General features: G+C 40.0%; 1 protein-coding gene across 4 annotated transcripts in view; it reads left to right on the forward strand.

Moving 5' to 3' along the window:
* The first annotated feature begins 425 nt into the window (after positions 1–425).
* The window catches only part of LOC133641432 (leucine-rich repeat-containing protein 56-like), a 43,578-nt gene continuing 27,371 nt past the window's right edge, over positions 426–16,632 (forward strand). For all 4 annotated transcript variants that reach the window (XR_009824275.1, XM_062035163.1, XM_062035162.1 and 1 more), the window contains exons 1-5: positions 426–709; positions 13,005–13,092; positions 13,206–13,266; positions 16,122–16,218; positions 16,370–16,567. Coding sequence is in view for 3 of the 4 variants with exons in the window: in XM_062035163.1 (XP_061891147.1) it covers positions 551–709; positions 13,005–13,092; positions 13,206–13,266; positions 16,122–16,218; positions 16,370–16,567 (603 nt within the window). In the remaining variant the exon portion in view is untranslated. The remainder of the gene's footprint in view (positions 710–13,004; positions 13,093–13,205; positions 13,267–16,121; positions 16,219–16,369; positions 16,568–16,632) is intronic.

Genomic DNA, 16,632 nt, shown 5'->3' on the forward strand with positions numbered 1-16,632 from the left:
CAACACTGATCTACATGACTAACTTGTTTAAACGTGGACCCCGACTTAAACAAGTTGAAAACATATTCGGGTGTTACCATTTAGTGGTCAATTGTACGGAATATGTACTGTACTGTGCAATCTACTAATAAAAGTTTCAATCAATCAATCAATCATCCTTGCATGCATATTTCTTTGAGGTCTATTTAATTCAGCACTTATTTTTGTAAATGTTGTTTTAAACATTTTTTTGTTTCCACTACTATTACGATTACTAATTCAACAGGTTAAATACCGTAAATGTTTAGTACTTTTAAGCTCAGTCACAGGAAGTACTAACGGCAGGTTCCTTTTAGACAACTACATTTCCCATGATGCAACTGCCGTATCCAGGAAGTTGATCGCAGTTGTCAGGCAAACATTTGACTTCACTGTGGAACGTTCGTATAGTTTGAAACATGGCGGAATTATCATTTTTACCCAACAAGGCAAAGCTAAAAGTCGTCGGAGCAAAGAAAGAAATGTCTTTGTAACCCCTTGTTTTCCTCATAGGTGAAGCTAGCGGTGAGGAATGGACACCACGTCTGTAAAACGGGAGTTTCGGCCTGGTTCTGGTCGGGTGCAGGTGACTGAGATGAATGAATCTGGCCCAATCAACCCAGTTCCTGTCGTTAAAGTCCGAGATGAGGCTGACACAGTGCATCTTATTTGTCTCCCCAAGGAGAAGCTGGTAAGCAGCGGCTAATATGTTTATTGTTATCTTCAAACGAAATGTTACTGTTACTGCAGTGTTGCTGTATTTTACAGCAAGTTGGCAATGAAAACATATTAGCCTTACATAATGGGTTAAAATAGGAACAAACAAATGTTACGTTTCAATTAGTGCGAACAAAGGATTATATTTACATTTAATCAGATTAATCACACTTTTGCATTTTAAGTAATCGTGAATTATTGCAGTAAATTACTTGCATTGCAAAATTTAAATCAACTCGAAAAAAAGACCCCCATATTTTGACACAAATTATTTTTTTCTTATTAGAAGGCCATATTTTTTAATTGTTTTACTTGAATTAATTTGTCATTTAATTGCTTAAAACGGTTGTATATATGCTGAAAAATGAGTCAGTAATTGTAGGGTAAAAATACTGACAGGTCAGTTGCCAGACATTTAAATATTAACAATAAAAGTGGTGCCATTTTTTTATTTGCATTAATGCACCCTAAAAACAACAACTGTTTATTTTACGGCAATAAAAAGAAAACAAGCAGCTCATTTGGCAAAATTTTACCATAAAAATAACATTGGTAGCATTTTAAAATTTGCAGTAAATTGATGTAAAAACACTGTAAAGATTAAAGTAACAGAGCATGTGCTCCAAAATTAATTACATGAATAATCTGCATTTTATATAATTAATGCGATACGGTTTTCTGATTAATCGCAAGAGTTAATGCGTTAACTTTTACAGCCCTAGTTTCAAGATATAACGATGTCAACTCTATTGTATTCACATTAGTTGACGTTCACACGGATATTAATAGTGATGATTCCCGGGCGCGGCGCCGCTGCTGCCCACTTTAATTAATAATTAAAAATACAATCAAGAGGTGGGTAAAGTAGCCAAAAATTGTACTGACGTAAAAGTATCGTTGCTTAAGAGTAAAGTGACTCAAGTAAAAGTAAAAAGTACTCACCCTAATGATTGCTTGAGTTAAGAGTAAGTAAGTATTCAGAGAAAATTGCACAGAAGCAAACTCTATAAGTCTTAGACAAAAAAGCCAACACACACCATTATGGTAACATTTTAAAGAAACATGAATGGCTGAGTTGGGGGAAAACAAATTAATTATGCAGATGCTTCCTTAGTTTACAAGATTCTCCATGGACTCGCTCTACCTGCACTAAAATAATTCATGAAGACAAACTTATATCGATTGATTAGGTCAGGATATAGGTGACTACCTGTTCCCATTCAGAAAAAGTGTTGTGGGAAGTCAGTTTTTTCATATCGTGTGTCACACTTATGGAACACAATACCGCAAGACTTACAAACTCTTACTTATTTCAATAAGCATCTAAAACTGTGGTTACTTGAAAATCAAAACTGCACTCATAATGAATCTTGAAATCCACTGGATGTGTTGTATTATCACATGTAATTGATGTTATTGATAACTGTCTTCTTGTATATCTTAACGCTCAGGCACTGTAGCACTTGAGCGCTTAAGCACTTGGGCACTCTTATGCTTAAATCCAATTTAAATCAGGAAGAGCTGCACACTTTTAAGGTACAACTAAAAGCAAAGTTTCAAACATGCGGACATTTTTACTTTATTTTAAAAACTGCTACTATATGCTTGTTTCATTTATTTTTAATGTATTGTATTGTGCTGTGTAATTTATTGTGCTGTTGTGTTGATTTGATTCATGTTTAGGGACTGCGGATGGAAATTAGCATCCTTGCTATAATCCGTCATATTTACACATCTTGTGTTGCGTTCATTAATGTGCATTGTCCTTTTGAATAAATAAACTCAAAATAAAAACAACTATTTAAGCATCTGTGGAGTTGAAACTCAGTGTGAATGAAGTGTCCCTGCCCTGGAAGTAAGGAGCTGTCTCCTCCTTAATCTTACTCCTTGGTGAAGTACCAGAAAGAACTACATTTCCCAGAACACCAAGGTCAAGATGGCCACCAATTGGCTGATTCAAGGCAGCTGTTAAGGAATGGTGGTGCTGTCTCATTTCATGCAAGCGAGCAGAGCGGCAAGACGCAAAAATCTACAAGATCCATCTTTAAAAGACTTCCAACACACCAATGGTCGGTGAATATACCCACTTTGCAATATGCTGAAATGCTTATTTGTTAAAACTCACCTTGACATGTTGGTTTACTTACCTGTCTTAAATTGTTTTTAGTTTGAACCACAGCAAATTTACTCCAACCTTGAGCATTAATTGCATCTGGGTATTTTCTTACTGTTTGATAATTAAAAAGCTTGAGTTAATTGAATTGTTAAATAAGCTCAATTTAAAGGGATAAAAAGTCAAAGATTATGGTTCAAAGTTAAAAGTAATAAAGATAAAAGCAAAGTTGAAGGATAAAAATGTTAAAACTTTTGCTTAAAGTTAAGCTAATTATACTTACCTTTATACTTACCTTACTAATTAAGCTACCTTATTAATTAAGCTAATTATACTTACCTTTTACTTACCTTTACTCCGTTTGGTGGATTTACTCAGTTCCATCATGGTAATGAATTTACATGATTGATTACTTAATTGCATGATTAGTTAAATGATTAATTGAGTGAACGATTAAGTAATTAAACGATTGATTGATTAAATTAAATGATCAATTAATTTTGACTTCTTTAAAGTGACTAAAACTACTTTTCTGATTTACTTGTTTCATTTTACTGAAACTGGTTAATTTGACAGTGCATTCACATGCATTTAATCTAAGTGTCTAGAGTCCTTTTGAAAAGTAATGTTAGATAATTTAAAAGTTTAAACAATGGTATTTAAAAGTTTGCAAATTTAACTTTAAAAATAATACCTGTTTGAGTCAGTTGAATTTGAACCTTTTTGTAAATACCTGTACATATATTGTTTTTCCATTGTTAACACTTGTGTTCGAAGGTTAACAACCTGATTGAATGAAGATCAACAGAAAAGAAACCAACAAAGCCAAAAAGTTGGATAAATAAAGTTGATCAATTGGAAATCCGAGTTGTCCTGGTGTCCTTTACGGAGTCAATAAGTGGAACTTGACAGTTGTTAACCACGGACCAGCCCTGGACAGTGAAGATCAAAGGCCTCAAGACCCAGGGGAGCTGTGGACGCCGGAGAAAACGGGATAAAGATGGCCGAAGAGGTATTGGGGAAGACTGCCGTGATCCTCAAGCAGGAGAGGACGACAGCCAAGAGGAACCTGACCAGAGTGGCCAACCTGATCTCCAGAGGAGCAGGCACCATGCTGCAATCCGAACTAAAAGAGGAGTTTGCCAAGTTTGCCGACCGTTTCACATCACTGCTGGATGCCAACGAGGACTTCAAGATTGGCCTGGAGGCTGACGTCAAGAAGGATGACCCAGATGGGGAGCTCGAGAAACAGCAGGAGAATGACATCCGAGCAACTATAAAAGATGCCGAAGATAAGATGGCAGAAATCAAGGACATTGTCCAGACCAACCTGTGGGGAAGATACGGGAAGACTGAGCTGAAGGCAGCGATTTCCGAGGCAGAGGACGCCATTCAAAGGGCTGAAAATGTAGCAGTTGAAAGCAACAACGTGGAAGGCTATGACGTTTACCTCACCCTGCTGAATGAGACGGTGAGTGTTACCATCCATACCATGGCCCATTGGGAGAAATGGATCCCTCAGCACTTAAAGGACGAGATGGATGACAAACTAACACAAGTGAAAGCAGCTCACTACATGCTCAAGTTGAGGAGAGCTGAATTCGCCACATCCAGGAGGCTGGCTGATCAAGGTGCAGGAGGACGACCTGGCCAACCAACACATCCCATTGTGAGGATAAAGCCTACATCCCTACCAGTCTTCCATGGGAGCAAAATAGACTTTCACAGGTGGAAGAAGGATTGGGAGAGCCTCCAGAAACAAGGGGAGCCGACTGGATCACCAGAGGTAAAGAAGATCCAGCTGTTGGAGAGCGTCAGTGATTCCATTGCCAAGGAACTAAGACTGTCCACCTACACCACAGCAACAGATATCTTCAGGGTCCTCGAAAACAGGTACGGCAACAAATCAACGATCACAGTCGAAATCTTGGAAGCGCTGGACAAGATGGCACAAGTCAAGGGGAACCAGCCCAGGAAGGTCATTGACCTAATACAAGCTGTGGAGAAGGCCCTGGCTGACCTGACGGAGCTAGGAAACTCTGGAGCCATCAGAAACCCCCTCGTCATCAGGTCGATTGAAAGCAAGTTACCAGATTTCATAAAAAGAGACTGGCTGATGTATATGGTTGAGCCCACCAACCGTGTAACCCCAGACAACCATTTTGATATGCTCCTAAAGTTCCTAAAGAGCCAGGAGGAAATACTGGAACGACTCGAGCAACTAAAGCTGGTGGACAAAGCGGAAGAAGCAGACAGGAAGAAGCCAGAAAGAAAGTTTGCATCTACCAGGGCTACGAGTAAAGATGGTGACGAGGTCTGTGGCATTTGTGGTGGTGGTGGGCACACCAACAAGATCTACTTTTGCAAGAAGTTTAAAGGCTTGAAGCTACATGAGAAGAAAATGGCCCTGAAGAAGCTGGGAGCGTGCAGGAAGTGTCTTGGGTATCACGACGCAGGTGGCTACTGCAGAGACACCTTCCTATGCGGAAACCAAGACTGCAAAAGGGCAAGCGGCACACCTGACCACCACTACTTCCTATGCCCAACAGCAGAGGCCAGAAGAGAAGGAAGCAAAGGTGCAAAAGGAGGAAAAGAAGGAAAAGGTAAATTCACTGAGGAACAGGAGGCCTTCTTGTCACAACTTGCCCCAGAACTGGCAGAGAAGGGCAGAAAGGCATTCTCAAACCGAGCCTCAATGACTCTCAAATCAGCAGGCCAGTCTGAACTGCTGAAGGAAACTGGGCTGGCTGAGTTACCAGTGATGATGATGTTGATGATGGTCACAGCTAACGCAGGTCAGAAGATTGGCACACTTATAGACCTGGCATCCGACACAAATTACATCACTCACAAAGCTGCCGAAAGACTTGGCCTGAGAAGTGAAGACATAGCGCTGGTCGTACATGGAGTTGGAGGCATGACAATGAAAGTCAGGACGAAAAGGTACCTCCTGAAGGTCCGAGTCAAGACTCCCAAGGGGACTGAGCGAGCACATCAACTGGTCTGCTATGGCCTGGAGCAAATTGCAAAGGTCCATCAAGCAACTGAACCCGAAAAGTTGAAAAGCTTCTTCCCAGATGTCCAGCTTGAGGAGTTAGAAAGACCAGAGGTAGTCGAGCTCCTCATAAGCCATCGCGAGGGACGACTCGCACCCCAAAGACTAAAAGTCATCGGTGACCTTGTCCTATGGGAGAGCCCCCTGGGCAAAACAGTCGGTGGAGCACACCCTGACTTGCTCGAAGAAGTGGAGGTGGCAGCATATGAGTCAAGAACCCACTTTGCCCGCTCCATGAGAACCGCTGCTGTCCGATACCAAGAGATCACAGTCCCAGCGTCTGAGCCAGGCCGGCTACAGCAGGACGATGTGGCCCACGCAACTACATCTGCCAGTAACCGTGAATTTCTTGATTGGTGGCACTGGGACAGCATCGGAGCTGCATGTGAGCCGAAATGTGGAAGCTGCCGGTGTGGAAACTGTCCTCCAGGAGGAAAGGACATGACCCTGGCGGAGGAGAGGGAGTTTGAGATCATTAAAGGAGGACTCACCTACAAGATGGAGGACTCTCACTCCTCAACTCCACACTGGGATGCCAAATATCCCTGGACTGAAAATCCAGCCTCTCTCCCCAACAACAAAAGAGCAGTCCAAGCTTGCTTCTTGAGAATGGAAAAGCAACTGAGCAAAGACCCAGACTGGAAAGTTGCATATTCCACCCAGATCCATGAAATGGTCCAAAGAGGCGCAGCCATAAAACTCACCAATGAAGTCATGGAGAAGTGGAAAGGACCAGTTTGGTATGTCAGCCACTTGGTGGCGCCAAATCCCCATTCAGTGACTACACCAGTTCGTATTGTCTGGAACAGCAGCCAAAAATACAACGGAGTGAGCATGAATGATCTTCTCCTAAAAGGACCAGATGTTCTCAACCCCATCAGAGCTGTCCTGCTCCGATTCAGAGAAGGAGTGAACGCAGCTCTGGGCGACATCAGAAAGATGTATAACTCTGTCTGGTTGGATGAGCGAGAGATGCATCTGCACAGGTTCCTGTGGAGAGACAGCCCAGAAGAGGAAATCAGTGAGTATGCCGTCACCAGAGTCAATATGGGCGACAAACCTGCTGACTGCATTGCTCAATTGGCCATGAGGGAAACTGCAAGTCTGCCCAACTTCACTCACCTGCAGGATGAACGCAGAGTCATTGAAGAAGACAGCTACGTGGATGACCTGTTGACCTCCCACAATGACCTGAACAGACTTGACCAAATCACAGCTGGAGTTGAAGAGGTCCTAAAGGCTGGAGGCTTCTTCCTCAAACCATGGGTCAGGTCAGGGCAAAGTGGGAGGAAAGAAACTGAAGCGGATGTCCTAAAGCCAGAGCAAGGAAACACCTTGATTCTTCCAAACCAAATAAGAGAAGGAGAGAACAAAGCCCTGGGCATCGGCTACCAGGTGGACAAAGACAAACTGTACATGCTGACGGCGGTTAACTTTTCCAATAGGAAGAAAAAGATGAGAGTTGGCAAAGATCTTCTTGAAGAGGAGGTGAGAGCTGAAACGCCTAACCCACTGACGAGGAGAGCTCTCCTAAGCCAAGTTGCTGCACTGTACGACCCAATCGGCCTAGTTGCACCGGTCAAGCAGAAGGGAGCAATTCTCGTCCGTAAAGCATTCCAAGAAGGAGGGGGTGGCAAGCTGACCCAAGAAACCTGGGATCAACCTCTTTCAGAAAGACTCAGGGAAGAAGCCATACAGCTCTTCGAGGAATATGCTCAGCTTGGACAGGTGAAATTCCACAGGAGCCTCACACCGCCCAACTGGAAAGGGAAACCCTACGGCATCACATTTTCTGACGGAAGTGACAAAACCTATGGTGCTGTGATGTACGTCAGATGGGAGACAAGTCACGGAACTGAAGTTCGATTCGTGGAAGCAAAGGCCAAACTGACACCCCTGGACCAAAAGGGAGATGCTGTAAAAGCAGAAATCTGTGGCGCAGTCTTTGCTGCCAGAATTCGGAAGTACGTGGAGAAACATGCCCGTATGAAGATTGAGAAATGGTTCCACCTACTGGACAGTCAAACAGTCCTCGGGGCCATCCAACGAGAATCATACGGATACCAAACCTTCTTCGCCAACAGAGTGGGCGAAATCCAGATGTCCGGGCCAGTGCAAGACTGGTGGTGGATCAGAGGAGATCTGAACATTGCTGACTTAATAACAAGAGGAGGCAATCCCAAAGACTTAAATGAGGAATCCACATGGCAAAACGGACCAGAGTTCCTGAAGTGGCCAGTGGAGGAGTGGCCTATTCAGTCAGCTGGAGAAGTTGCAGCCCAGGCCAGGGAGAGTGTAAACAAGCTTCAAAGAAAGGCATTCTCTGCTGCACTGACCAGAGCTCAAGCTAAGATGAGTCGGCAAAAAGAAGACCCACTGGCCACTCCGGAAAAGGAAAGTCCCTGTGAAGAATCGAAACTTATTATGCCAAGAAGAAAACCCACTAGCTGGGTGAAACATCTTGTGGATGTAAAAAGGTTCAGTAGCCTGACAAAACTGATCAGAGTTGTTGCCTGGACACGACGAGCTGCCGAGCAGTGGCTGAAGAGGAGGTCGAACCCAGGACAACCAAAGTGGGAGGCAACACCCAAGCAGGCTGGATTGGCTGGCACTGAACTAGAAGGTGCACGTGAAGACGTCTTCCTCGCAGCTCAAGAAGGTGTAACATTCCCAGTCACTACTCTGAGCAGATTGGCAGTATTCAAAGATGTGAAAACTGGACTCCTCGTTTGTGCAGGGAGGATCCAGATATTTAACGAAGATGAGACAGCCGTGCCAGTCTTGCCATTTGAAGCATGGGTGTCAACATTGCTGGCACAAGAATCCCATGACGCTAACCACGAGGGGGTAGCAGGAACCCTTCTACGGATGAGGAAGACAGCGTGGATAATAAAGGGCCGGAGAATTGCCAAGAAAGTAGTTGACAGCTGCATAGTTTGCAGAAAGAACAGAGCAAAGAAGTGTCAACAAATCATGGCAGACTTACCTCCCCAGCGAACCACCCCAGCTGCTCCTTTTGAATTCACAACCATGGACCTATTCGGCCCTTATGAAGTGAAGGATGAAGTCAAGAAAAGAACCAGACTGAAAGTGTGGGGAATCGTCTTCAGTTGCATGGCCTCCCGTGCCATACACACTGAACTAGTGAGTGACCAGTCATCCCAAGGCTTCCTCCTCGCCTATCAGAGGTTCACGTCACTCAGAGGACATCCCAGGAAGCTCTGGTCAGACCCCGGCACAAATTTTGTGGGCGCAAAACCTGCTCTGGAACAGCTGTACACATTCCTTGACCGACTGGACAAGTCTCAAGTCGAAGACATGGCTGCCAACCATGGAACAGAATGGTCCTGGAAGATCCACCCTGCGGATTCTCCCCACAGAAATGGTGCTGCAGAAGCGGCTGTCAGAGTGGTCAAACGGGCCCTGACCAATGTCGGCGGAGATGGTGTCTTCACCTGGGGTGAATTTCAAACCTTCCTCTACATGGCTGCCAACCTTGCAAATGAGCGACCAATCGATGCAAGAACTCAAAGCAGGGAAGACTGTGTGGAATACATCACCCCGAACTCTCTGCTCCTAGGGCGTGCCAACCCTAAGGGAGATCCTGGAGACTTCCAGTTTGATCGCTATCCTTATAAAAGACTGCAAGTAATTCAAGCTGAAGTCACCAAATTCTGGAAGAAATGGAGCCAACTAGCTGGACCCAACCTCTTCATAAGAAACAAATGGCACACCAAAGAGCGAAATGTTTCTGTCGGAGATGTGGTCTGGTTGGCTGACCAAAATGCCCTGAGAGGACAGTACAAGCTGGCCAGAGTAGTCAGAGCCAATACGGACAGCAAAGGCATCGTAAGAGACGTGCTTGTGAGGACCTTTCCCAGCTATCCTGTCCCCATCAAGAAGACAAGCGACAAAGAAAAACCGACCACGAAAACCAAGAGGCTCAGACATCAAATCCCAGCAACAATCCTGCATAGGGATGTCAGACGCCTCATCATTCTAATTCCCATTGAAGAACAAAGGAAAGAAGGACCTGTGTGACCCCATTGGGTTTTGAAAACCATGAGGGCCAAGTGGGAGGTGTGGAGTTGAAACTCAGTGTGAATGAAGTGTCCCTGCCCTGGAAGTAAGGAGCTGTCTCCTCCTTAATCTTACTCCTTGGTGAAGTACCAGAAAGAACTACATTTCCCAGAACACCAAGGTCAAGATGGCCACCAATTGGCTGATTCAAGGCAGCTGTTAAGGAATGGTGGTGCTGTCTCATTTCATGCAAGCGAGCAGAGCGGCAAGACGCAAAAATCTACAAGATCCATCTTTAAAAGACTTCCAACACACCAATGGTCGGTGAATATACCCACTTTGCAATATGCTGAAATGCTTATTTGTTAAAACTCACCTTGACATGTTGGTTTACTTACCTGTCTTAAATTGTTTTTAGTTTGAACCACAGCAAATTTACTCCAACCTTGAGCATTAATTGCATCTGGGTATTTTCTTACTGTTTGATAATTAAAAAGCTTGAGTTAATTGAATTGTTAAATAAGCTCAATTTAAAGGGATAAAAAGTCAAAGATTATGGTTCAAAGTTAAAAGTAATAAAGATAAAAGCAAAGTTGAAGGATAAAAATGTTAAAACTTTTGCTTAAAGTTAAGCTAATTATACTTACCTTTATACTTACCTTACTAATTAAGCTACCTTATTAATTAAGCTAATTATACTTACCTTTTACTTACCTTTACTCCGTTTGGTGGATTTACTCAGTTCCATCATGGTAATGAATTTACATGATTGATTACTTAATTGCATGATTAGTTAAATGATTAATTGAGTGAACGATTAAGTAATTAAACGATTGATTGATTAAATTAAATGATCAATTAATTTTGACTTCTTTAAAGTGACTAAAACTACTTTTCTGATTTACTTGTTTCATTTTACTGAAACTGGTTAATTTGACAGTGCATTCACATGCATTTAATCTAAGTGTCTAGAGTCCTTTTGAAAAGTAATGTTAGATAATTTAAAAGTTTAAACAATGGTATTTAAAAGTTTGCAAATTTAACTTTAAAAATAATACCTGTTTGAGTCAGTTGAATTTGAACCTTTTTGTAAATACCTGTACATATATTGTTTTTCCATTGTTAACACTTGTGTTCGAAGGTTAACAACCTGATTGAATGAAGATCAACAGAAAAGAAACCAACAAAGCCAAAAAGTTGGATAAATAAAGTTGATCAATTGGAAATCCGAGTTGTCCTGGTGTCCTTTACGGAGTCAATAAGTGGAACTTGACAGCATCCGTGCAGCTAAAACATAAAAAAAACAGCTTCAACTTACCGCAACTTGTTTTTTGTAGTTGGAAGTGGAGTTTTTGTAGGCTGAAATGTGAACATTTCTACTGACACAGATGACAGCGCATCATATACATGTTATTTTTCCTTGTTTGTAAGTAAACGTTGACGAGTTGTGCTGCCTCGCCTGACATCATGTCAATTTTTGCAATGTGCAGTTTGTGTGGGGTCGGACTGCTAGACTCCAATGTTACTAGTGTTTAAGTTGGACAGGAAGAAGGCTCTCTAACAAGCCAAATGAATGTGTTTTTGCAAGCAGTAATCAATATAATATTAATCATGTTTCCTCTTCACAAAGATATTAATTTAAAAGTAAAAAGTATGTTGCATTAAAACAACTCTGACAAGTACAATTTATCCAAAAAGTTACTTCAATAAATGTAAAAGAGTAAATGTAACACCTTACTATCCACCTCTGGATACTATGTATAGCAGAACTGGACACATTTTTGACAGGCACCTAATTTTATATATTGGCCCTTACTGTAATCGTGGTTATCCTGGGCTGTCCAGCCATGCTCGTGTCTGGCTTGGACCTACGACCACACATGTCTACCGATTTGGAGTTCTGATGAGCAGCTAAAAGCCCTGTGCTGTCAACTTATTTTCCAGTGTAGTTGTTAAGACTGTTAAGGCATCCGGCAGTGGGGTTTACACAGCATACTACTGCACAGCTACACTTATAGGATCTGTTACATCCACATATTCAGATAATCACTAATCATTAATTAACTCTACTATACAGTATTATTCGAGCATATTTTGACCTGGATACATTATGTTATTACACAAAATGTAGCCCCAGGCATCCTTTAAAATGTTTGTATGTGGCCCTTGGGTATAAAAGTTTGGACACACCTGTTCCATAGCCACTATAGTAAGTATATATACATATACTGCAGATCGATTCATCGTATGACTCTTCCTATCAATAGTGACTGTATAAATTGCTATTGTAAATGCTGTCTTCTATGCAGGGTCAAATAGGACAACATCAAATAAATAAATTCATCTTTGAATAATTACTTAAATGTATCATTAATTAGTTGAAGTTAGAAAAAAATACATAAAAAGTCTTATTAAATGAGTCATTAATTTATTTAATGTAAAAGTACATTTAATTATTGAATCATTTAATTAATTATTGATTTGATTTCGCAATGTAATTATGTATTTGATTATTTCATGATTTAATAAATTATTTCATGATTTAATGATTTTTTAAACTCATCTTTATTCAATTAATCATTACACAACTTATTTCATTATTTCATTATCTAATGATTTATTTCATTATTTTATGATTTTGTGATTTATTTATTGATTGAATTATTTCACAATTTAAATAAATATTTTATGATTTAATGAATTGTTTTAAATATTTCATGATTCAATTATTTCACAATTAAATGTATGAATTCATTATTTAAATACATATTTAATTATTTAATGATTTGATTACTTTACGATTTGATTAATTATAGCATAATTAAATGTTTTTTTTAACTATGTTGTCATTTAATGAATATTTCATAATTTATTTAATTAATAATAATAATAACTAATACAAATATTGAAAAAAAAACATTATTACTATTACACATTTAATAACACTTGTATGTATTTAATTTGAATCGTAGTTAATTAACAACACATTTAAGAAATTACTTTAAGGTTTATTCATCTAATTTTATCCCAATCGACCCTTAATAGTCCTATGTCCACTTACTGAATTTCTGTCCATCACAGGAACTGCTATGTGGAACAAAAGATCTCTCTCAGGTGACCTCGCTGGAAATCTGCGTGAACACTCAAGAAAATAGTCTGGGAAACATTGGTAAGCTGCATAGCACCACATGGTATCTTTAGAATAAAACAAAGGTATTGTAGGAGTCAATCAGGTGCTCATGCTGCTGTTTTATTCAGAAAACTTATGTGACCATCTTTTAGGTACCTATTTGCCCAGGCTGGTGCTGCTCAAAATGAACAACAGTGTGATCATGTCAATGCGGTGAGTAAAAATGACATAATATACAAATGTGGCAACAAATGTAGCTTACCACCATCATAGGGTGAATGAATGGTAGGTTCTCAGTTTTCTGTGTTTTTTGAGTGACTACAAACGCGCTACATAAATCTAATCAATAATTATTTTTATTGTTATTATTATTATCACATCGATGTTGACTTTGTTTGGAGTTTGGCTATTTTTTATTTATTTACATTTTATAATTAGCAACTCTGACCAAATAAACAACAATTAAATGTTCACTGCAGAAGTTGCTGATTCTGGAATATACAAAATGAAAATAAGTGAAGGGAGAAGTTTGTCCACACGGATCTTAGTTTTTTGAAAATGTGGCCCCCAAAACAATTTAGTTAAAAAGGGCTGTTATAGACAGACTGAAGTTTAAGGTCAGCAAATTTCTTGAATTTGTAAGATTTAAGAAATCTTTGTGGGTTCTGTTTTTTTTGGGTCCCCCTGTTTTATGCATTTAAACCATGTTAAAAAAAAAGTTAAACATTTACCACATTAATGTGAACCTGTTACTCCTCTTGTCTTATTTATGTTGTATTTCAAGATGCAAGTGCTTTGATCAAAAAGAAAACTCCTTCCTGCAAAGTGTGCATAATACTGGATGTTGGTCGACTGTTCCGTCATGCTTTCTGTTGTACTCAAATATTCTATAGTGACTTGTCACTCACTACCGGATCAATTGCACATTTGTGCATGTGTGACGCTAACACTACTGTATGAGCGGGTTTATTCCGGCCCGCAAGATGAGCTTGCTTAGTGTAAAATTGAGCTGCATTTTTAGATGAAAGAAACTGCTGATCTAAATATGTCCATTGGATATCGCTATAGCAATTCTGTTAAGCAAGCAAATTGTTTATACCAGGATACCAGGGGCAAGTATACCAAGCAAGAGGTACACAGTAAAGCGGGGCTGCGGCTCCTCCCCCTTAACCCAACGTAAAAACCCACAGTTATGTCTTCTGCTTCGAACATATCGTACTTTGGCACCATCCTTTTCACAAAATGTCTATGTCAAAAAAGAAAATAATAGTTGACACAGTGTTCAGAGTGTCCCAAGAAAAATGATCATCCTCCTATTTATTCACAAAAGTGAATGGAAAACCACAAATCTTTGTGAGCAAGTTTTCTCTGTAATGAGCATCAATAAAACAAAGCTACGATCAAGGCTCACACACAAGCACTTGAATAACATCCTGAAATGGTCTGCCACTCAAGATGTGACACCTAATATGGAAGCACTTGTGAAAGCTAAAACATGCCAGGTTTCAGGAGTAAAACAAACAATTGGTAAACCCACTTAAAATGCTGCATGATCACTGCACATCATACTTGCCAACCTTGAGACCTCCAATATCGGGAGGTGGGTGGTTTGGGGGGGGGGGGGCGTGGTTATTTACAGCTAGAATTCACCAACTCGAGTATTTCATATATATATATATATATATATATATATATATATATATATATATATATATATATATATATATATATATATATATATATATATATATATATATATATATATATATATATATATATATATATGAAATACTTGACTTTCAGTGAATTCTAGCTATATATATATATATTTATTTATTTTATTTACATAAAAGAAATACTTGAATTTCAGTGTTCCGGTGGCTAACCATTAGATGGCAGTATTGTCCTGTTTAACTTCTCCGTTCATGAATGAGTATATCATTTCGGCCACCGTGTTCAATGGAGAAGTCTGTTCTACATATTTACAGGCAACATACACCTTCCCTTTCGAACTGTCCTGGATGAACTGAAATTCTTGTTTCCATTCGTTTGAATTCGTTAGGCAAGCTGTTTATATTGCGTGAGAACAGGCTGTCCCCACTCAGTCTCAGGTCCGCATTGAGCTGGAGGGGGCGTGGCCTCCAGCTCCGGCTGAATACCGGGAGTTTGTCGGGAGAAAATCTCTGCCGGGAGGTTGTCGGGAGAGGCGCTGAATACCGGGATTCTCCCGCTAAAAACGTGAGGGTTGGCAAGTATGCTGCACATTGATATAGTTCGGTGAAAATTATTGTCCTCTGTGGAAATTTTAAGAAAGTGAACAATATGTGATTTACTGCAATACTGTCAGTCTCTTAAGTTCATATGTTTGGTTTGTTGAAATTGTTCATGCATTGCACGGCTTTTATTTTTCCATCAATACACGGCGATGCCTACAATAATAGTTTCTACCTCAGTTTGTAGGTTTGTTGAGATAGCACAGGATTAATATGTGGAAATTACAAATGAGGTAGTTGATACCTAGAAGAGTTTTTAATATTTTTTTATTTTGTATTTTGTTCAATCTCAGGTAGGCTGTGACTTCAAGTTTAATAGCTCTGTAGATGCATTTAGATGAAGTCCATGTTAGTTGTGTTCTTCATTGTGCTTTTGCAGTTGCACCAATTTTTTCCTCAGAATTTTCAACTAACTTGAAGTGTTTTGTCAAGAGGATTATTTGTGATATGTACATTTTCAGAATATTCTTGTTCTATTTTGGGCCGATGTAAAACAAAGAAAACAATCTGAAGTTGTCGTAATTGTATTTTTTAGGTTATTCTGCCGTGATTTTACTTGTCCGGCCCACATGGGAATAGAGTTTTCTCCATGCGGTCCCTGAGCTAAAATGAGTTGTACACCTCTGTTGTAGATATATTTGTCAATCAGCTCTGATCTAAGCATGATTGCTGTACCACAGGATAAATACAACTAGATAAATATTGCATATTATATACTATAATATTAATAATAATGATAATAAAATGCTACATTAGAATATATAATGTTTTATTTGTCTTGTTTTGTCTCTTTAGAGATCTGGGAACTACCTTTTCAGAACTGCAGGTGCTGTGGATGTCTCGTTGCTGCCTACAAGACCTCGATGGCATTTCATCTCTCTCCTCTCTCAGGGTAGAGTTCATTGACTTTGTATTAGTATCCTCTATTCTGCTCATCAACATTTCGAGGCCTTATCTGTCCCTATTCCTTTAACATGACTATCAACATCTTTTTTTAGGTGTCAGACTGATACACTGTATTATGTTATTTTTTTCCTACTCAGGAACTATACTTGGCATTTAACAAAGTGTCAGACCTGAGTCAGGTTGGCATGCTGGAGAACTTGCAAGTGTTAGATGTAGAGGGAAATGATGTGGATGACCTTGTCCAGGTTCAATATCTCGGGCTGTGTGGCAAACTACATACACTCACCTTGGAGGGAAACCCTGTGTGTCTGCAACCAAACCCTACTACCACACAGGTCGGTAAATGTGTTGTTATACTGGAAGCATAAAGATGAAACCGATACATGTATGAAGCATCTTA

The sequence above is a fragment of the Entelurus aequoreus genome, linkage group LG24, assembly GCF_033978785.1.
Source record: "Entelurus aequoreus isolate RoL-2023_Sb linkage group LG24, RoL_Eaeq_v1.1, whole genome shotgun sequence".
NCBI classification, from domain to species: domain Eukaryota; kingdom Metazoa; phylum Chordata; class Actinopteri; order Syngnathiformes; family Syngnathidae; genus Entelurus; species Entelurus aequoreus.